Source organism: Onychomys torridus, chromosome 11, assembly GCF_903995425.1.
Source record: "Onychomys torridus chromosome 11, mOncTor1.1, whole genome shotgun sequence".
Taxonomy (NCBI): Eukaryota; Metazoa; Chordata; class Mammalia; order Rodentia; family Cricetidae; genus Onychomys; species Onychomys torridus.
Window position 1 is genome coordinate 53146399 of NC_050453.1, and position 23852 is coordinate 53170250.

General features: G+C 35.1%; 1 protein-coding gene across 4 annotated transcripts in view; it reads right to left on the bottom strand.

The window, feature by feature from the left end:
* The window catches only part of Kcnt2 (potassium sodium-activated channel subfamily T member 2), a 336685-nt gene that overhangs the window by 87970 nt on the left and 224863 nt on the right, over positions 1 to 23852 (bottom strand). For 3 of the 4 annotated variants that reach the window (XM_036202727.1, XM_036202726.1, XM_036202725.1), the window contains exons 14-15: positions 21592 to 21700; positions 1418 to 1567 (exon numbers count right to left, since the gene is read on the bottom strand). In XM_036202727.1, the coding sequence (XP_036058620.1) occupies positions 1418 to 1567; positions 21592 to 21700 (259 nt within the window). Of the gene's footprint in view, positions 1 to 1417; positions 1589 to 21591; positions 21701 to 23852 lie in introns of all 4 variants that reach the window. The other variant, XM_036202724.1, reaches the window with a different exon arrangement.

The following is a 23852-nucleotide window of genomic DNA, read 5'->3' on the forward strand; positions in this document are numbered from 1 at the left end:
TTTCTTTGTGTGACAGTCCTGGAACTCACTTTGTAGACCAGGCTAGCCTTGAACTCAACTCACAGAGATCATCTGCCTCTGCCTCCCAATTCTGGGATTAAAGGCATGTGTTACCACCACCTGGCTGAACAATATTTCTTACCATGCTCAAAATATTTATAATCTATTGGCATAAGGGAGACTTTCATGAAATGTCATGTGAAAAGAAAGTGATGCGTCTGAATCACCCTTACTATGACTCCTACCATCTCATACATTCATCTTTAGAAAGAAGCATTTAAAATAGTCTTCAATGGTTAGACATGTTCAGTAGGAGAAATGAAAAATGTTGAGAGTAATATTGTATTAAAATATTTCTTATTGCTCTTTGGTAGTGTTCTTTTTTATAATATATATATATTTATTTTATGTGCCTTGTTGTTTTACCTGCATGTATATGTTAGGGTATCAGATCTTGGAGCTATGGACAGTTGTGAATGGCCATGTGGGTGCTGGAATTGAACCTGGGTCCTCTGGAAGAGCAGTCATTGCTCTTAACCACTGAGCCATCTCTCCAGCACCCCCACCTTTAGTAATGTTCTAACTTTCAAAATTCATCTTAAACCCATACAGAGTAAGTGAGTAAGTCAAATTTAAAATGTATTTAGTAGTAAAGTATGTATAAGTAGAATCATTGAGAATAAAATTTGAATACATTATGTATTAGTTAAGAGGAATATGTTGTTATAAAGTGCACAGAGATTCCACTTAAATACTTTTATATAGATAATTTTTAATGTATATTTTTATTCCTTAAGAAATTAATTTTTGTCAAAAAAAGGAGAAGAAAAATTCCCCTGGCTAAACTAGAATGTATTATAATTCCTTTTGGACAATGGAAGAGGTATAATCAAATTATTGTTTATTTATTTTTGGATAATTATGTGTTATTTCAGAAGTGAATGTAGAAAAAAAGTAACCAAGATTATACTTGTCCACATAGTGAGTTTGAAGCCAGCTTGAGGTACATGATACCCAGACTCAAAAGACCAAAGGGAGAAAATGTGATTTTTTTCTTTCTCATTTTGTTCTATTATTTTCAAGTGTTTCTGTTTTTGTAAATATAAACAAAAGTAAACATCATTTTAAGTTTGATTTATGTAACAAGATTCATTGTTGTAAGGTTGTTAATTCTTAATTGGCTAGGATATTATGAGGATCACAGATGTGGTAGGGTATTCCTTACATATTTTCCTCCTGGTAAACTAAACTTGTAGATAGTACAAAATTTATAGTTAAATTAGAATAAACCCGATGCTAAAAAGTTAAAACACTTGAAACTCATGAGCACCAATATGGACTGCACTTTGGAAAACGGTTAAAACTGGTCTGATTGACTGGTCGATGAGTTAATTCTCCACTGGAAGCAGAAACATACTTTTTGTGTGCATGGAAAGAGGCATAGGTAAAACTCTTCCCTTCATATTCAGCAAAAAATGTACTTTCTTCCAAAACGATGTGATAGACTTCATTTCCTGAGCACCTCCCATACATCTTCTGCCACTGTTCTGGAGACTGCTGCCCTTCTCTGCAACATAAGCACACACACATACACGCAGAGGAAAAGACAGTGAATTTGGGTAAATGACAGCAGAGGTCAGACAGCCCATCCCAAAAGCTAAGAACCAGCCAACACAATTAGAGGAGTTACTCTCATGGAGCTCTGAGTTTAATGTAATGGCGGCATTGCATTAAATTAAATACAGCACCACATATAACATGAAAAGTTGATGGACAGTGGACATCGGTAGAAAGTGGAATTTGACAAGACCCAATATTTCAAGTATTTGCTCTGGCCATGGTTTCATGAATTCAGGCACTTGATTTCCTCCCTGTTTTTGGAAAGGTTGCATCTATGTCCAATGTGCAGAACTTGTTTCATTGTCTTTGTCATAAGGCTAAATTTACCTTACAACACAGCTTGACACTTACAGATACCTACAGATAATATACTTCATTTTTAAAATTGTATTTCTTAGGACATCAATTTGAGTTTACAAAGGTATTTTATTTAATGTTTAATTTTGTCCATTTTATAACTGAGGCTCTCCTGATCTGTGTATGCCTCAAGAAAGGACAAATATTTGTGAAATATACTTTTGCATAAGGGTTCTAGGAATAGATTTGATAAGTATACCCCCCTCAAAATGTATGTGTTGCTTCTGTTTGTGTGGTAGCATTTGTGCATAAGGCCTTTGGGGGTAGGTAGGCAATAAGAGTAAACACCAGAGTGGTTTAGAGCCATCATCAGTTCTGAAGAGCTAGCCTCCTACTATATAAGAACACAGCCCAGAGACAGAAATCAACAACTCAGAAGGACCTGATATGTTAGAATCTAAATTTTAGACTTTTAAACTCCTGAAATGTGAAGAATAAAGTTTTCTTATTTATACATTACTCACTCTTTGACAACTTGTAATAACAATTAAAAATTGACTAAGATGGTATGCAAGAGGGATGCTAAAAGTACTTATTAAAAGAAGATATGTACATTAAGAAAATATGTAGTTTCTTTAGCTCTAGGACATTCTGTCTGGTTCTGTGGTTTTGAAAATTCAATTAATATAAAAATCATAAAAGTCCCATAGCAGATTTCCCTATTTGCTTCAGTATATTTATTTATTATTTCAGATTAAAGATTATGGACTCTAACAGCAAAATCAGCACAAATTGAATGAAAAATATATACATTTAATATCATCTCATTGTAATCTCTAATGATTCTTAAAGGAAGAAAGCAAATGATGAACTTATAATAATTAGTATACAAGGAACCATTTTAAAGACAGAGTATGACTGAAGGGATTATTTAAGAAATGAACTCATCAACATTTTCAGTGTCAATTAGCAACAAATACATAAAGGCAGAGGTCCCATCTTCTTTACACCCTGTCTTAAAGTGTCAAAACCTTGGACTCTGTAGTCTAAGTACCAGATTTGAATCTCAATTCTGCAAACCTCAGTAAGGTATTTGACTTCCTATTTATTTGAAATTATCCTTTCTGTAAATAACAGCATCAACTTTGTTGTATCAGATACAATGATGTAAGAAGCTAAATATAGCACTAAGTTGATATAAAGATAAAAGTACTCAGAAAATGTTGATATTTTTTGGGGGGGAGGGGTTGTAACAACTTCTTTTCTTCCAAATGTTATAGTTACTTTCATCATATTTGCCAATGTATTGCAGTCACAGTTAAAATATATGTATATCTTAATGTTAAAGTATCTTTTTAGAAATAATTTGGAAAAGGCACATTTGCCTATTGATTGCATATTGACTACTAACAAGATTACTTCTAACTACCGCTTCCTAAACATTATGGTTTGGATCTCAGCTCTTCCCTTCAAATTCATGTTTGAAACAATTAGTCCCCAGCATATGGGACCCTTTTGACGTTTGTGGAAGCTTGGGGTTGTGGAGCCTGGCTGGCAAATGGGTTATTAGGTAGTAGCCTTTGGAGGCTATTTCTATCTGTAGGTCAGGTCTAGCCATCTCTGCTTACTGCTCTGCCAATATATTAGAAGCCTCTGTTTCATACTATGACTGTACAGATGAACTGCTCTGTGGACATACTAAAATCGCTCAGAACCCATGAGTGAAAATAAATCTTTTTGACCCTTTAAGCTGTACCTCTCAAATATTTTTGTCACACAAACAAAGGAAAGTAAATATATTAAGACTGATAATTCTTTGTGGAAAAAATTTCTTTTTGGCAAAAAATAAAATCATTCATGGATCAAAAAACAATTTGGCAAAATGGTATTTGGCAAAGATCAAAGCCTACTGAAGGTCCGGCAATGTTAGAGAACATGCTGGCAATTCATCTGGGTTTATTTGATATATAAAATGATCACAGGGTCAGAAAGTTGTCATGCCAATGTACTAAAATCCCTTTAAGAGAACCATAAATCTAATTTAGAAGCTGAAAGGGTAACATAATATGGAACTGAGGAAGAGGGCAAAAGCGATGGGATTCAGTCCATCCAGAAAATCTTCCTCTATCAAGTGCTTCTCATCTTGCTACTTTATAAACTTACTTCCCTTCTCAAGAAGTATCACATAATTAGGAATCCTCTTCATGACTTCTCTAAAAGAAGTAACCAAGAACATTTACTTTTCACTAATTGTAAAGATATAAATTTTTCTTCATGAAACTCAGGCTGTTTGTTTGAAAGAAGAGATGGAAATTTCATCAAATACTGATAACAATATACAGTCTCACAAAACAGTGATTATGTGCAAAGAAGGTTTTAGATTCAATGTTATGGGTAGTTAGGGACTACTAAGAGTAAACCTGAGTGGTGAGTTTTGTGGAGAAAAATAATGTGGAAAGGAGACTAAGTTTTCAGAGGGTAATTTTAATGTAAGTACAATGACCCAGGAATTCCATACTGAGAGACCAGGGGTTAAAGAAAATATGAACGAAGAAGACTTGCTGTGGCTGTCTGGAAAAAGACCAGGCAACACAGCAAAAGCCACAGCATCAGGTGCTTCCCCTAAACACAGGAATGCCCAGTATGCCCAACAAGAACAAAGAAGCCAATTCATTTGAGTTGTTGGAGAAAGAGAAGAACTAAGAGAGGGCTGACTAAGGTGGGTGCCCTTGAAGAAACTTATCATTCAACAGATGTGACATTTACTAGAAATGACTAGGCAGCCACTGGGGATTTTAAATAAGTGCAAAGATATGCACTTACATTTTACAAACGTTTCTCTTATCATTGTGCTATGAATAGCTCGAATAAGAGCAAAGACAAAAGAAACGATTTGCTAGGCCCAGCAAGTAAAGATGGCTACCACCCATGGTTCCTTTGAGCTAACAGCTGGTTCCTTGTTTTCTCCATCAATGTTTAAATTTTTAAACGAGTCCTAACTCATCTTTGCCTCCAGTGTTGGTCCTACATATTCTCTGTGTTGTAATAAAGGTGAAGAAGCATGTGAAATTTCTCAGTGCATGGGAATGATAATGGTGAAGATGGAAATGTGCATTATACAGAGTATACACAATTAAATTGCAATAGTACACTCCATTAGATAAGTACAAACATTCTATATCAATTTTAAAAGACTGAAAGTTAAATTCCAAAGCTCTAAATCATTTTTTTTTGTAATTGTCTTGTGAAAAAGTCTATGAGGTTGAAAATTGTGATCACTATGACCTTTGAGAGGTCACAGCATCATGCCTCCTCCTCTCCACTCCAGCAAAGAGTAGTATTAAATTTTTACTGATCCTTTACTCTGTCTAAAACCTGCATTTTTTCATAACAAAACTCCATTTTCCAGCTATGGCTCCTCCATAGTGACCTTCTGCTCAAGTCAGCTTTGTAGTAGTAAATCTACTTCTCCTTTCATAACAGTATAATAGAAATTGTGTTATTGTATTACTCAATTAAAAAAAAACCCAAGAAGGAACTGATGATGTCACTTCACTACTGTATTCCCAAGATGTGACCTCCATTTAACTCAGAGAAAATTCTGCTATTAAAATCTGTGGGTTTTTTTTTTTTTTTTTTTTTTTTTGTGTGTGTGTGTGTGTGTGTGTGTGTGTATGTGCTATGTGCGTGCGTGTTGATATCATTCTTCTTCATTGATTGGAGATACAGATTTTCCTCTGGTATATTTTTGTGATAGCCATACGTGCTTATGTTTGGTTCTTCAATTTTGTTCTACTGGTCTCTATTTCTTTTTCTCCCAAGTACCATTTTGTTAATTTCTTTGTTTTTGTTGATTGTTGTTTGTTTTTGTTGTTTGTGTTTTTTTTTTTTTTTTCTTAATACAGAGTTTCTCTGTGCAGACCTGGCTGTCCTGGAACTCACTCTGTAGACCAGGCTGGCCTCAAACTCATAGAGACCCACCTGCCTCTGCCTCCCAAGTGCTGGAATTAAAGGTGTGTACCACCACCACTGGCTACCATGTTGTTTTTATGACTGCCTCTGTAATGTTCTTGAGGTCTGAAATAGTAATTCCTCCAGAATTACACATTTTCTCAGTATTGCTTTGTCTTTTTTGAGTCTTTTGTGATTCCATATGAGCTTTAGGATTTTTTTTTCCTATTTCAATAAAAAGTTAGGTGGATATTTTGATTGAAATTGAATTGAATTTATAAATAGATTTTGATAGAATGGTCATTTTCCCAATATTATTTGAGAAAACCGACAGCATGGTATATATTTCCATTTTTTAGTGTCTTTATATTTTTTCTCAGATTCTTAAATTTTCATTGTATAAGTCTTTCACCTCTTGGTTAGGTTTATTTGTATTTTTTCCTTTGGAAACATTTTGGATAAGACAATAACCATGACCTATTTTTCAATATGTATTTTTCTTATTTTTCCAGTAAAAGCTTATTTACAATACCAATGGGCACTAAGTAACTTTTTAGTGGGAGTCTGAGTTACAGGGAGGATAGCTGATTTATCGTGGTACAAAGTAGGGAGTCAAAGTTGGTGGAGAAGTGACTATTAGATAGAAAATATCTTGCTTCTCTTTATCTTGTTGGTTAATAGAAAAGTCAGAAAAGGTACCCCCATGAGGTCTAATAAACATGCCTGTCTAAGCCCAATCTAAACAAGGATATAACACCAACAGATATGTTACCAGGAAGGGCAGAAACTTATAGATCCTCAGCCTTAGACAAGAATTACAGGCAACCACAGAGTGCTGAGAGGAGGAGAAATAGTCTCTGCCAGGGGAAAAACAAAACAAACAAACAAACAAACAAACAAAAAACTACCCACATTGATTGTCTAGTACTAAATAGTCAACTCCAATATAATAGATAACATAAAATTTAGATATGAACTGAGCATGTTGTGTTTATAAATTTAAGAAAGCACACACACAATACAGATAATATGAATACAGTAAAAGAAGCTAATTTAGTTTTAATTCAGAATTTTTCTCTTCACTAAATCTTCTTGTGTGGATGTATCAAGAGTTAAATGGAATTTCCTCCTCCAAATACAACATCTTGAAGCCTTATTAGACAGCAGCTTCTGTACTTATGTCAAAATTGCATTGAATTATTCAGTATGTTCATGTTTTTTAAAAGACTAAAACCTCTTTCATCTGACAACTTTGTATTGTTTAGTCCATATTAACAAATGGTGGAAAGTGAAATTTGACTTGTAACCTTTGCGTTTTCTTCCTGTGACACTGAAGAAAAACTAACAGTAACCTCTGTGCATGGAGCATTGCCTTTAAAGTTAGGAATGTAGTCATATAAGTAGGAATCTACCTCTTTTACAATACTAGTCTTTCATTGGTTTAAATAAATATGATCATAACATCTATTTTTTCCATCATGCTGTTTGCCCTGACCCTAAATTATACAATTAAACACAAGACACACAATAACAGGTTCACCAAGCTTCACAAAGATTGTTACATGACTTTGTGTTACCTAATTATTGATATTATGAAGCCAAATTGTTTTCACATCAGTAAAAATGAATTTTTACATAATACCCTTGGTAGGAATCTATTTTAGAAACTAACATAAGCTTTACATGTCACTGAAAATTCTGCCTTAGGAAAGGTCATATAAATTCATATTTAACAATTAAATAAATGTTTATTGGTGCTCAATTATAGAGAAGATAAATATATTTATTAACATTATATTGATTAAAGATAGATTTTTAAAAGTCTTACACAAGTACCTAAATATTTAAATCTAGTTCAAATCAATTAATCTTAGTTAATTAGGCAATTATCTTCAGATTTAATATCATCTTAGTTCTAGTTACTTATTTGAAGAATTTGCAGGATAATTTTCTTCAAACATACTTGAAATATATTAATTTGCAGTCATATGAAACTTTTACTTTATTTAAAATTTAAAATACACAAATGATATTACAACCTTAGCTTTGTTACCACAACTAAGCAGAAATGTACAGCTTAATCACTGTTGACCAAAGAAATAATTATAACACATGACAGCCTATGTTATTATTTCATGACAATTTGTGAGCTGAAGGGAATACATGAGGTTCCTAAACATTTATGATTACAACACAGACAGCCATTAAATCTTTGGGTACACATTCATTCTTGTTAATTGTTTTCTAGCAAGTTCCTTGGAGATAAACCTTCATCTTACAGGGAAGCTTGTTAAGATACAAGGTATCTTAAATGGGGAAATGAAACATGGGGAAAATCTCACTGAGATCAGGTAGTAAAGAATTCAAAAGTTTCTGGAAGTCCCCAAGACTGACAAGAGTCACTAGTGCCTCCCTGCCCCCTGATGTATATGCAGGCAGTAAGGGTAGCTCAGAGACTCTCAAATCAGCTAACCTATGCAAAAGAAGACAAAGACCAACCAGCACAGATGCCTGGAAGAAGCTTGAGCCGAATTCAGCACGGAGAAATGACACACTGTAGCCAGTTCAACTTTGGGAAATCTGTGCTGTGCATTCTATATTGCCAGCTTTTGTGAGCTGTCACCTCTACTTCTGGCTTTTGGTGACATAAGGTGTATTTGAGTCATTTCTGCTTGTGTAAGTAACCCCTCACCATCATTCCTGCAAGTACCTGCAATCAAAGTTTATTTTTAAGCAAATGAAACACATTGGTGGCCTTTTTACTTTAGTCTGTCTCCAGTTTCCTATCTGAGGTGAGTGGAGAACTGGAATAGTGTTACATTACACTCGTTTCCAGAGGACAGGACTACATTGAGAGTGTATCAAAAGATCAGGCAGCTCCTTACACTAGGGTGTGCCTTTGCACTTCTGCTTTCTAGCAGGACTTCAGCTATTTATATTATCGGGCATCAAAACAGAAATCTGAGTTCTAAGACTGAAAAGGTAGCAAAAACAATACAGAAAATGATAGTTGATTTTCTACCACTAGATGGGACTGAATGGCTGTATGATATTCACTGTATATGAGATACAATTAATTAAATTTGAGGAAATAGAGAAAGGTTATGCAATGCAATTCTAACATATTACTAACAGTAATCTTAACAAAAGCCATTGAAAGGGCAGATTAGGTTCAATAAACAATTGAAGTGATCGAAAGTTAAATATAAACAGTTGACATGTTGACCAAAATTAACTGAAATTAAGGTTGATTTTTCCTACGGTGTTTCAATTTGTGTTTTTTTTTTTTTTTTTTTTTTTGGCATACTCACTTAATTCTTGTTAATTATTGGGCAAAATAAGAACCAAATCCTGATATTGGGGTAGAATATTTCATGTACTTTTATAACTATCAGGTGGAGAAATGATTTTGTCCTAGTGAAATTGCAGTACCAGCTCATAAACATCATCTCATACTTTCAATTTGTACTTCAGAATAAATATACATTACACTCAAAATGCACTTTCTCTTTGCTGTCTCAGAGGACAGTTGTGCTCTTACTAGATTCCAATAAATCTGTTTATGTTCCAGTGCTTCATGGATTGTCTCTCTGTCTGTCTGTCTATCTGTATGTATGTATGCACAGATGGATGTATGTTCCACTGTTGTGTCTACACCTTCAATTTAGAACATCATAGTGAATTCCCCATGAAAATCACATTCAACGGCAATTAATATTATATTTAAGGATAAAGGAAGTTGCTATTTGAGTTTAATAATTTTCTTATTCTTTTTTCACTTTAAAAATATTTGTAACTGGGAAGGCTTTTCCCACCCCCTCCTGATGTCATTTGTTCCTTAGTATGCAAAACAGTCTCACCAAAAATTTCTTGATATCAATAAGTCCACTAGGAGAAATTAACAGCACATTCTAAACTCACATAGGAAGGGCTGGTTCAGTGGTAAAGTGCTTGCCTAGAATATGTGAGACCCTGGCTTTAATTCCCAGCACCTTCAAAAGTTTAGCAATGTTGGGAGTCTATGCTATATCATGCAGTCCACAAATCAGAGGACTGCCTTTATGAGATACAAAAGAAAAGAAGTATTTCAGAAGACAATACCCCAGGAATGACTATATAATTTTGATATTATCAATGTTCTTTCTTTTTACGGTTTTCTGCAACACTTTCACAAAGCAAAAGTAGTGAATTAAAAGAAAAGCAAAGTCTGTTGTTTAGAGAGTCCAAGAACACAACTTGAAAAGAAAACTGTGAATTGCTTGTGGATTTGCCCACTTGGCAGTTAGGTTATTTCAGTGTCTATTGACTTAGTTATTCTTTAACTTCCTCCCGTTCCCAGTTACCCCACTCTTGCTTCCTCCCAGCTGGCCTTCCACTATTGACTTCCCTAAGTGTTTAAGTCCAGGTCCTACAGGAGAAAGATTAGGTGATATTTTCTTAACAACTTTTCTCCATCAGGAATATTCACCCCTCTATTAGGGGACGATTCTCTGCCACATATAATTTGCATTTATCCAGGCCGTGTCATTTAAAATACTTTTAATTTTTCTTCTGCCTTAAAATTTCCTACCGTTATTTTTTGTTGAATCTTATCTTTGTGGAATGTGTACTAAAAGATACTATCTCTCATGTGTTGATCTTCTGTGCTGGTAAATCTGGTCTTCATGCATTGTGTCTCTGCACTTGATTTGAAATCCTCAGCTAAGACATTAGCTTTTAAAATTTTAAATATTTCAGAAAAGATTAGCAATATCACCTCTAATTTCAACAAGTCTTCTTCCCTTATTGATTATCTTTCCATATCTTTTTCCCTTTTAATCTTCCTGATAATAATTATATTTATTTTAAGCTGATTTGAATTTCAAGATATATTTTTATGACCCCATTCTCTCTAAAAATTAAAATGAAAATTCAGCTTGTATAGACTATATCAGCAGGAATTTTTGTTTAATATCTACAGAAGGCCATGGGAGTATACAGCAAGTGACAACTAGTGTTCAAAAGGCCAACCAGCCAGACGAATAACTACATGTTGGGGAGCCCTACTAGGCAAAGTCTGTGGGGTCACTGGCTGTGGAAACCAGTTCTTTTCTGTCTGTAACCTTCTCATGTGCCAACACTTACCTCCCTAAAAAGAACAGCTGTGGGGTGCTTTCCACAGTCCATTGCTAGTGTTTTACAACTTTCAGCACACGTATTGCTGTGCATGGTCAGGAAGATGATTTCTACTTAAGCTGTATAATTCTAATAATACTAGAATATTTTTCATAACAGACACAGGGAAGCAACAGTATTCTCAGTCACAAAGACAACTAGTTTTAGATTTCAAAACTAATTCAAAATAGACTAAGCTGCCCCTGCAGAAAACACACAGTTCCCAGGTATTTATTGCTAAATCAAGGAAGGTCAGGCTGCTTAGATTGAGACATAACCCCCTATTGACTACACATACTCCCAGGCTCAAGGTTCAACCAACTGTTTGCTTTCTGTCTGGTAACCGTCACCAACTTAGAGCTACTCGGATGGCAAAGTGCGATTCACTGGCCGGTCAGCATGACCTTCCTAGCCTAAGGAAACTATGTGACTTATGTGTAATGAGAATGGGTTGGACCCTGAAAATATAACATATAATTGTCCAGACTTTAACTGTGAGAGTGTAGTGAGTGTGTGTGTGTGTGTGTGTGTGTGTGTGTGTGTGTGTGTGTGTGTGTGCATGCTTAGTGAGGAATGTAGCTGAATGAACAGAGAGAATTGGGACTAAAGAGAACTGGAACTAAAGAGAATTGGAACCAAAGATTTAGAATAGAGAGAATGAGTAAGGGAGGGAGGGAGTGTGAGAGTGAGGTGTGTGTATGTGCTCAAAAGGAGATGCGTGTCCAGAAGTAATGTGAGAGTGAATGAATGAGGAAAGAGTGAAGAAACAATGAATAACGTGAAAGAATGTACCAGAGTAGAGAAAAGAAATGTGTATAGAAGAGAGATGTGGAGCTATGTAAGAAAGAAATGTCAAGGAAAAGGAAGCTGTATAGATAAGAGATGTAACTGTGCAAAAGAGGTATGTGACTGTGTGGAGAATATATGGAGAATGCAACAATGTGGAATGTATTTATGTGGAAACAGAGATTTTTCAAAGAAAGAGATTTTTTACAATGAAATAAAAGACAAAGTTACCATCAGAAAGCATGTGTGTTTCCTTATTTTTCCCCCCAGATAGAAAGTCTAGCCTTCGGATAGATAAGAATTTTTCCTAAGCCCTCACTGCCTTCATGGACTTTTTGCATACCCTGGTGGTAGCTGGAGGCTGGACCCTCAAGCTATCAATAAGTAACCTAAAAATTAAAAAAAAAAAAACCTATATCAACCAAACTATTCACAGCATTTTATATATTTGAATAACCATTCACATGGCTGTATAATTCTTTAGTAATTTCTTCATTATTACTTAAATATCTCTATTTTTGTAACATTAAAAATGTTTTAATAAACTTTGTTTCATTTATGACAATAGTCTATTTCTAATATATATTTGATATAATGAAATACATATCATGTATATGGCTTTCATTTTAATTGCTATTAGTCATGGTTTTTAAAAATTTTAACTGTCAATGTAAAAAACACCACGACCAGCCTATTTACCTATATCATCCCCATTGAAGTAGAGGTCACTGTCCTAAATGGACATACTAACAGGACTACCTCCAATATAGTGTCATTCAGCAAATAAAAAAGTATATTTTAAAACTTTTGCAAATTGGGTAATAAAGAGATCCATTTCTCTTTGGAGAGCATCTTTAAAATGGCAGGTCTCAGCTCACAGTGAATCAAAAGGTATAATTCTATTTGGTCTAAAGACTCCCAAATGTCTCACTGTTAAAGGCCAACCTCTAATTCCACTTATATTCTTCAGACAGTTTTGTACAAAATTTTTAGGGGGAGGTGGGATGTCTGTGTGGATAGATTGCTTTCCATAAGAGCATGAGGACTTCTTGGAATGCCCAGGACCCATTGTCATATGATTATCCCAATGCTACATGAGACAGGTAGATTCTAGGTGTTAATGGCCTGATAGTTTAGCCTAAGGAGCTCCAGATTCAGTGAAAGTCCATATATCAAAATAAAATAAAAACAGAAAAATGTTCATTGTACCTACATAAAAATCTATGAAAATTTGTGAGAGTCCAGAATCATTGTCCAGAATCAGTTTCCACCCTCTCCATGGGATCCTAACTGTCCTCAGTCAGCATTCTTTCTCTAGTGTGAAGTATAGTGAGTAATTTACAGAACATTTTCTGATTTTCAAGTCCATAATTTGCTGTCTGTTCACCATATTTAAGTAATTATGTTGCTTTTCCCCTAGTCTCTCTTTATAGATCCAGATTTAGGGAATTTCCTTTTATGGCACAAAGTTTATTCAAGCTCAGAGTATTTGATATATATTAACTATTGCCATGCCTATTTGGAAATTAATATGAAAAGATTTTTACAAGATTAATTAAATTTGTTAAAATGTTTTAATTTTTTGATATTTTGAATAAGAGAAATGGCTCAGTGGTTAAGAGCACTGACTGCTCTTCTGAAGGACCTGAGTTCAATCCCCAGCACCCACATGGCAGTTCACAACTGTCTGTAACTCCAGTTCCATGGTGTGACACATTCACACCAATGCACACAAAATAAATTTCAATAAATTATTTTTTAAATGTATAATTATTTCATAGATGAGTGTGTTTAATTAGGGGATAAAAATTCATGAACTTTTCCCATAAAAAAAACCAAAATTTGAATTAAATGACATAAAGTATAAAATAAAATGATGTAGGGATAAGAGGAAGACCTCTGACATTGACCTCTGCCTTTCCCACACACAGAAGGAGAGAGATAGATAGATGATAGAAAGACAGATCAATAGATAGATGACAGATATATATATAAATAGGTTACACACATCTGCACACCAAAAACCAAAGCTCTATTAAGAAAAAAAACATACCATCTAATTCTTTTCAGTGATATATTTCTCACTTAAATAAATGCAAAGTAATAGCTGAATGATGAAGCAGTGAAGAAGAGGACTGACCCTTCATTCTGCCTAGAGGATCATTTTATTGTTTTTATTTTCTAGGAATCTTCAATACCAGAGGATTAATGGGCAAGTCTATCCTATTGTATCACTTTCCAAAAATATTCTGGTTGGTACTTTCCTCAAAATCATGACATTGCACAGTTCTAATCTTTCAGAAATTCAAAAAAACCTCTCTCGCCTTTTACAACTTTCTTCATGAAAACTTGTGATTAATCATTTCTTTGTCATTTTCAACAAAATCTCATGAAGGAGAAAAATTGAATGCATGAAGTTCATAAAATACTTGGAATCATAGACTTTGAATGATCTTTTTTTAGCACATCCTTTACTTCATTCATTCAATTAATGTTTATTGAGCATCTATGTTTTATTTTTTTCTAGAAATATAAATGTATAAGATGCAATCTCTCCTTTGAATTATTTTATAAGCAAGGAGGCAGGAACATAATTACCTGTGCACAAAGGGCATAATACAATATATATTGGTCAAATACACCAAAATTCATTGCAAATTTATAAAAAGGATAAATCACATTAAATTGGGAGATTTAAAAATATTCATAAGAAGAAAGAACCTTTGAATAACAAAATCTTCCAGGAAGGCAGAAACAGTGAATTTAAGGCAGAGGGAACCACATTTAAAAAGGATACAGAAGGCGGAAACTACAAAGTATATTTAGGATATGTTATTTGGAGAAAGTGCTATACACAAGAGAACCATGGGAGATTAGGAGGTAAAAATACACCAACACTCATGCATAGAAAGCCTTAAAAACTTAAAATGGAAATGTTTCAATCTCATTTGATGATGAATGCTAAAACTATTGGCCCCCCAAGCAGAGGACTGCAAGGCCAACTCTGTATAGACTTCTCAAAATGTGTTCCATAGAAGGCCTCCAGTTTCTTTATTAGTGTGCTTAGGAAATGCCCCCCTCCCAAGCAACCATGTGGACTAGATACACAAAGTAAAATGACATTCTATGCAAACTTCAGTACACACAAGTCTATATAGAAGTAAAGTTACAGAATATTTAAAGAGTGCACCATTACCCTTTTCTCCATTCAGAGTTCTCTTGAAGTTCTGGTTACTGTTGCTTTTGTTTGTTTTGAAACATAGCCTTTTGCAGCTCAGGTTACATGTAATATTCCCAATAATACTGAATGTTGCTTTGAGTTCTTGATATCCTGCCTATGCCTTTCAAGCATCAGGATTGCAGGGGTGCACCTCACCTGGATACTTTTGTCTTCTTTATGTTATGAAAGAAATGGATAAAGGACCACTGGGCACAAGCAGAAAATATCATGATTCTTAACTTTTCAGAACTGCACACACACACACACACACACACACACACACACACACACACACACTGGAAACAAGAACAGTTTGTGTATGGGATTCAACAGAACCCACTGCACACATTCCTTCTGATCATGTTATAAGCCAAAACTTCCCTTCAATCCCCATGTCCAAGCTTGATTCCTAGTCACTCAGGACATGGCTGCATTTGGTGATCAAGCCTCTGGGGACGTGTTTTCACTAAACTGGGACTGTTAGAGTGAGTCTTGATCCAATTTGACATGTGTTCTTAAAAGAAGGTGAAACGTGGGCACACAAAAGACAGCAGAGGTGTGGGCTCATTGAGGAGACACCATCTGAGGAGCTAGCAAAAGGCAATCAAGGAGACTGAACATGGCTCTGGGCCTTCTGGCTTCAAGAATGGTGAGAAAATGAATTTCCTCTGTGTAAGTTCCCCAGTCTGTTGCAGTGTTTTTATTAATTTTTCTTATTTTTATTTTTAGAGTCAGATGATGGTCAACATACATGCACATGTGTGCATGTGCGTGCGCGCGTGCACACACATACACATACACACAAGACAGATTAGTTTAACACTCAAATTATCTATATAGTTCTCCTGGATGTGGTGTAAATGAGCTTATGCTTAAGGCCTGAAGGTCACTTAAGTAAATCTAACTGAGCAGCCTGTTAGAGGTGAATATGAAGATGGAGTACATTTAGGTTATTAACAAGTTCTGTGGGGCAGTAAGTATAGAACTGTATCTTAAGAATAAGTGTTAGGCACTGTACCACTGTGCTTGCATTGAATACTAGAAAGCCACACTCTACCTGAGCTGTACAGGTAGCAAAAATGAAGCCGTGGACCATTATGCAGCCAGCTGTGGTCATTGAAAAGGGTTATTTCCTCACCCTGCTGCCGCTGCTGGGCATAGGGTGGAGCAAAGGCATGAGAAGATGTGGTGGGGTTTGCAACTGTAGCCTGTTAACACTTTCACATTTGGTGGAAGCCAGAGGAAAATCACACCAAAAGGATTGGTGGGATTAGAGGATCAGATCATTTTAAATGCAGTATCACTTTTTTTTTTTTTTTTCCTTCAAGGAAAGGTCTCATGTTGTCAGGGCTAGCTTCAAAGTTGTTAGGTAGCCAAAAATGACCAAAGATGACCTTAAATTTCTGACCCTCTGCCTCTAGTACATCTAGCATACAAATGTTGGGATTGCATATACACACCAAGGAGAAGCCTGTTCGTTTTAAATGTGTTGCTCTGGGTAGAACCCAGGGGTCCGTACATGCTAAGCAAGCATCTGACTGGCTTAGCTACATAGCTAGCGGGTAAAGCTTAGCCTTTAGGTTAGCTGATAGACTGCAACCAAACATATTCAAACTTTAAGGTGAGTGTGTGTGTGTGTGTGTGTGTGTGTGTGTGTGTGTGTGTGTGAGAGAGAGAGAGAGAGAGAGAGAGAGAGAGAGAGAGAGAGAGAGAGGAGAGAGAGACACAGAGGGAGACAGAGAGACAGAGGGAGAGACAAAGAGAGAAATAGAGAGAGAGACAGAGAGAGAAGACTTTAAAGTTTAAGAAGTTAAGTCAAAGCACCTCTCATTGTCACTGGTACTCTATTCTAAACACTGAACTAGATTTTCCAGATTACAAAATACAGTCTCCTGTCACAGTTCTGAGTGTGAACCTTTCTATGGAACTAAAGATAGTCCCTTTGAGCATCGTCTCCCACCCTTTCCTTCCTCTCCTTTCTGGCAGTCAGGATGATAATTATAATCCCTATTACTTTTGAGAAACTTTCTTTTCCACCCACATGGCAGCTGAATCCCTGGGCTCTCAGCAACAAGCTCAGGGAAAGAGAGAGCCTCTCTCTCATTTTCCACATCTCACTCCTTCTCTTCTTCACTCCCTGGTGGACTTCCTTGAACCATTTCCTGGAGACAAACATTGGATTTTCCTTCTTTCTCATGGGTGTTGAGGAATAGGAAATTGTGGATCTTAGATAAAACGCACAGGAGATGGCTAATGACTGATTTCTCACTTGAGGTCATTGGCCTACTTTCTGAGCAGAGAAAAGCTACAAGGTCTCCTCAGGGTAGCACAGAGTCTCTGGGCAGCGGGCCACAGCAAGCATCCTTCGCCTCCATTTTGCCTTAGTGTTTGTTTTCCCCAAATAAATATTTTCTGAAAGTTTTCGCTGAGTGAACTTTGCCAGCCAAACAGAATATTAGAAGTATTTAAATATTTTCCAGATAATGATGAAATAAATTATCTTCAGTTTTTCATTCTTCCACTACTGTGACCTTTCGAAGTCTATGGGCCAGTGGTTGCATGCAAACTGTCTATGTAGATCTGTCTGCTGTCTACTCATTAGGGAAAAGTGTTTGCAGAAAAAACAAAGAAACTAAGCTGGGTCTTTTGTGCAACCTGCGAAGGGCTGTGAGATATTTCAGGCTTTTTATTGTGTGTGATATTTATAGTAGCTGTTTGTTTAAGGTAGGTTTGTCAGGTTCCTCCTATAAAATTACAAATTTTAAATTGGCAACTAATAAACATCTGGGAGAGGTATGTCAAGCACTCAGTAGTTCTGGTTCTTCTCAAAGTTTCTCCCACTACTAAGGCTAGCTTCATATTATCTCATTTATTCTATGTTTAATATTTGAATTCTTTAGAAAGAAAGTGGTAAGTTTCCTTAACCTTTTAAGTTTTTATTATATCAGTGTGGACTCCTAGCAGTTGTTTTATTTCACAGGTTAAAATACATCTTGTTACGTATTTTGTAGCTCCATTAGAAAACCTTTTAGTTTGGACCCTGTGACATTTTTCTAACCCCCATATGAAGCAATTCCTTGTTCTCAGCCATCAGATTTTCTAGGTTGGTGTTCTATTTTTCCCACACCAGTCCTTAATCAACAACATCCCATTTCTTTTACATCAGAACACTATTTAAGAAGCAAGCTCTGGTCATTCATTGTTCCTAGGATGGCATTGCACCTAGGCTCTCCTGAAAATGTGGAAAATCCCATGTAATATAGGCTAACAGACATATACTGCTGCACATCTATTTATCTGTATCTAGCCTTTTTATTTGTTCATAAAAATCTTGTGATTCTGCTGTTTCCAGTCCTCATAGGAAGTGTCACATATTAGAAGAAGCTGAGAAGAAAGCCATCAATATACGACACCTAACAGGATATTTTGATAAGACACAAAACCAGAAAAATAATGTTAGTAGACAATTCGAAGAAGTCAAGTAACCCAGATGATTCATACTAATGATAAATCCTCATTTAAGAAGTGCACTAAAACTACAAAAGCATTATAAATATTACCTAAAGTACTAACAAGAGTATGTGGAACTATTTATGCTATTTTTTGCAGTTTTTTGTGGGGTGGTTTCAAATCTCAATTGCTTCAAGTAAAAAGGAAAGAAAACCAATTACAAACAATTGTTTAACCTAGTATTTCTCAATCTTCATTAATTATGGAATTTTATGTCTCCAGGAAAGGTATGTGCTCCACAAAGGATTTTTAGATTGAGTCCTTGGGTGTTTTTACATTTACTTTAACAAATGCATAATCTTACAAAGACAAATGGAGTAATATGTACTATTCTGATATCAGTGCTGTGATTCCTTATGAATATAAGAACTAATAATATTCAGTAAAGTATAATCCATAGAGGGCAGTAAGATAGCTTAGTGGGAACAGGTGAAAGGTGCCAAGTCTGACAAGCTGAGTTTGATACCCAGAACCTACATGATATGAGAAGAGTAGATAACTGACTGACTTAAGTTTTTTTCTGACTTCTACATGTACACTTCCATGCACACACACACACACACACACACACACACACACACACACTCACAAATTAAAGTAGTATATGTTGATGAATAAATGTTAAGATTTTTTTCATAGTCTATATATCTTGACTATTTCTCTCCTATAGTAATTTTCTGTTGTCCATTATGCAAAAGGACTTTCTTCAAGGATAAATGTAATTGTACTTTTATTACACACCAAAAAAAGCACATAAACTCATTCTTAACATAATTATATGTGAGTAAATGCGAGCTAGAGACACAGGGGCATCTTCCCACACCTATGAGAGTTGGGACCAAAATAGAAGAGTGTGTTACTAAAAAACTGTGATGAAATTGGAACACTGATACATTGCTAGTAAATCTCAAAATATTGTAATCTATTTACAAATACTCTAAAAGCATCCAACAAATGATAAAAGGAGTGACCACGTGATCTAGAAATTCTACTCTGTTTTAATAAACCCAAAATGAATGAATGCATATAGTAAAACCAGCATCTTTCAGAGGTTAGCAACAACCTGCGCTGATCACGTGTTCAAGAAAAAAAATGAAATGTGGTCTTTCCTGTGAATTAATAGCATCAAAATTAAGAATAGCAGTTATTGCATGTCATAGTATGGATGGACTTTAAAAATGTCACTCCACTCAATGGAAGACAAGCCAGCAACACATGGCATATGGAATGGTCTAGAACTGGCAAACAGCAGGAACAGGAGTAGCTTAGTGGCTGGTCAAAGCTGAAAGGATGCAGGGAGATTGTTAATAGGTTTGTGAGCAGTTTTCTCTAATTAGAAATTGTTGGTGGCAGGTAATATGACTATATTGAAATGACAAACTTTAAACACTACTGGGTGAACTTCCTAGCCTATGAATTAAAACTCAATGATGATTCTGTAAAGAAATTTATAGTTGAAAAGAGAATTTACACAATAATAAAATAATTTTACAGGTCACCTTATTGAATGGCAATCTTTAATTAGAGGATAAGAATGGTATTTTTAGTAAGGAAAAGCTCAATGAAATAAATAGAATTAATGGAGGTGCATTGCTTTTTTTTTTTTTTTTTTTTAAACCTAGGTAGGGCAGTGCCTTTCCCCTAAAAAAAACAAAGCAAAACAAACAAACAAACAAAAAAACCACATACCAGCATTTGCACAAGATACTCTTAGTTTCAGCTGTTAAATGATGTCAATGGATTTTCCTTTGTATGAACAGCGGTGAAGCTGGAATAAACTTTCAGCATTATAATTGTGATATTCAATAACAAAACTAGTAGGAAAAATTATTGAATATACTTGATGATGTCTCTATTCAATTAATTGGTGTCTAAATGATTTTCTGTACTGTAACTGGATCAAATTACTGAGTACTTCTTGAAAATAAACCACCCCACTCATGATCCCTCTACCTCCTCTCATTGCTGAGATTAAACACTTGTGAACAAGCAAAATACAAATATTTTTATTAAAATTTGTGAAAATTGTTCCTAGGAGAATCTTTTTCATCTCAGCAGAACAGAAATGCAATTAGAGACAAGATAGTGAAGTCTACTTAAAAATACCACTGAATGGGGTTGGGGATTTAGCTCAGTGGTAGAGCGTTTGCCTAGCAAGCGTAAGGCCCTGGGTTCAGTCCTCAGCTCTGGAAAAAAAAAAAAAAAAAGCTCCAAAGTTATGGAAAAATACCACTGAGCATTTGCTATTTTAATATTAGTGACTCCTTCTACCTACCATACATTCTAGGAAAAAAAAATTACGCATCCTGGACCTATTTGGTTTAGCATTTCAGTTAAGTAGTAACAATTCAACTTCTGAACAAACAAACAACCCACCTTGAACAAAAGCACACAATAGAATTTAGATAGTCAACATTTTGCCTGCAATACCAAGTCAGTAATATGAAGTACATCACAGTACAGCATTTGTGTTCTAAACTTTAAATCAATATGTTACTCCTCAAATTTTCTTTTATTATCCAGATCAAAACAATTTTTGTATATTTGAAACTCTAATGATATGCAAAAGAATTCTAAAATGTGCTAATGATACTGCCTTCTCCCATCTACCCTGAAATGCACATAATAGGGTTTGCTCCATTATATATAACTATTAAAAAGTAGAAAAGCACAATTTTGAGGTCAATTAGGTGCTTAAAGTTTTAGCATAAAATTTATTTAAGATCTTATTACTCATAAAATGCCTTTGGGAAAATGTTATTTACTCTAAAAGTATTAATTGTGGAAACTAACTCTAAACCCAAGAAATAATGTTGAAACTTATACTGTTGTTCATTAAATTAATATACCATGATTAATGAATAAGATTAATAACCAGCAAGATCAACTTTATTTATGTCTTAGGCCCCTTAAGATGTTCATATTTTTCTAATGACAATTATATTAAAAAAAAGCAAGTGTAGGCACATATCTAGTTGTATATCTTGGCTTACTATAGGTCTGAAACACACAACTACTCATAAATTATCTTAAGAAAAAAAATATATACTTACTGCCCTCTAGAGGTATGAACCAGTAGTGTAATAAGTGTAGATGTTGCTGGGCATATACAGTTTAAAGCTAGCATGGCGTATTTAAACTCTTCTTCACAAACAACATGATCTGTTTGAAATAAAATAGGTAAATTAGAGTAATTTACCTTTTGAGGGTAATATGCTTAAATATGAAAAATAAAACAATGAATTAAATTGCAAAAGTCTCAATATAAACATACTTATTTTAGGACTGTTTTTTCAGGTGCAATGTTATCCTCAGAAACACATTTTGTGAGATAGAATGCTGGAGAATGAGTTCGTGACTGGGCTGGGGGGCTATGAAGGCAGAATTCTAATCCTGACAAAATGGGGAACCTTGTTGAAATGCCGAAAATGCCTGTGCAAGTTGGAGAGCAACAGCTGGTTTGAGATACAGTTCAGGTGGTTAGATTCCATCATTTAGGATCACAAATTCAATACTACTGATTTCTAAAAACACAACCACATGGCATTACACTTCAAAATGATTAAAATACGTAGTAGGCTACTTGACTAACACAAGGAACATTTTATACTGTCAGAGCCACAGTAATAATCTTCAAAATTAATACTAAATGAATTGAAATAAAAGTGCACTGTAAATAATCTAAGGTTCCTAAACTCCAAAGTGGATAGTGTCCAAAATGTGGCATTCAATGACAAAAGAGGAACAAAGTGCTTGAGGATGACAGAGAGGAATGCCAGCCACATCTGAAGGAGACAAGGCTACTTAGCCCGAATTACATGGCTACCCAATGGGAATGAGGAGGTTATTTGATTTTCGACATAAATCGTACTTTCAAAAGGGAAACAAACTATAGTTAATCTAAAATCAACCATTCCCATGTCAAGTGTTTCACACTAGTATTAGAAATTGAGAAAGTAGTAAATATCTAAGAAATATAGACATTCCTTGGCAGAAAACAGGAATTTTAGCGAATGGAAAGACAGGAAGATTACAGTTGTTAGTGAGATTAAAAACTGTAGAAGAAAAGTAAACGCCAGGCAACACAGGCAAGAATGAGTGACTTCAGAAACGAGGTAGCAACTGTTCCGCTACAACTGTGAGCAAAGTGATTCCCTGGTAATGTGTTTGAGCATACAGAAGAAGAGCTCGTTGCATTTTATTTTTAATGTTGTTTAGATGTTGCTTTTATTTCTCTTTGTTATATTTCATGTGAGAAAAATTACCCTAGCTATACCTCAGGATTTAGTCTAAAACATACGAAGTCTCTCCTAATGGCCTCTGCATCTCTCTTCACTCCCTTTAGCACCTGACTCCCTCCCTCTCTTCCCCCTTCAGATTATCATTATGTTGAAATGACAGTTGAGGAAGACTTCAAAAATACATAGCAACAGTATTTAATGTTTTGCAAAAAGGAGCAGATTCTAACTCCAATTTGAATGTTAAGATCTGTACTGAATATTTGCAAAAGAACAGTGTATTTAAACCACCCTCTCAATATTTCTCAAAATAATTTTTGAATGTGCATGCCTAATCTGTGAGAGAAAGGCAACAAAGCTGTTAAAGGCAAAATGCAGTTGCTTTAGACTCTTATCTTAGCAATGCATAGGGGACCATGATTTCAAACTAACACTCTCAACATATGATCTGTGAAAAATATATACACTTCATAACATAACATAAGACAGGACTTTTAAAAATCCAAACTGTAACAGAATAATTGGAAGCTTGATTACCATATGTACCACCACATGCAGTTATTAGTTTTCACTAAGAGGTATAACCATATTTCTTCAAATAGAACAACTTGAAAATTGCAGTACATGGGTGATGCTTTGTAAATATTTCATCATGTTTTCCTTAAATAGTTAAAAGTGAGGTATTGTGGCCTTTCTCTGTTCAACAGTTATCAGAATTTTGGAGAAAATGATTGTGGGGTAATAGTATAATTAGGGACGCCACCCCAAAAGCTATACTGTTCTTTACTAATATATGAAAATCCTCACATGGCTCCTCTCTCAGATAAAGGCTTTGCAGCAACAATCAGCCCTTCAGACTTGAAGCACATTTGCCACCATTACCATCACACGAACATAAAGTATGTTCTGCATTTTCAGTGTCGTATGCTGAATTATCTATCAAAAAAACTGCATGTAAATTAAAATACACTTTACTATCTTTAGTGTATCATGTGACTCAATGATATTACTGCAAGACAGTCATCACTATTTTCTACTAGTGTAAACATCTATTACTGGCGTGACTATTGGTGCAA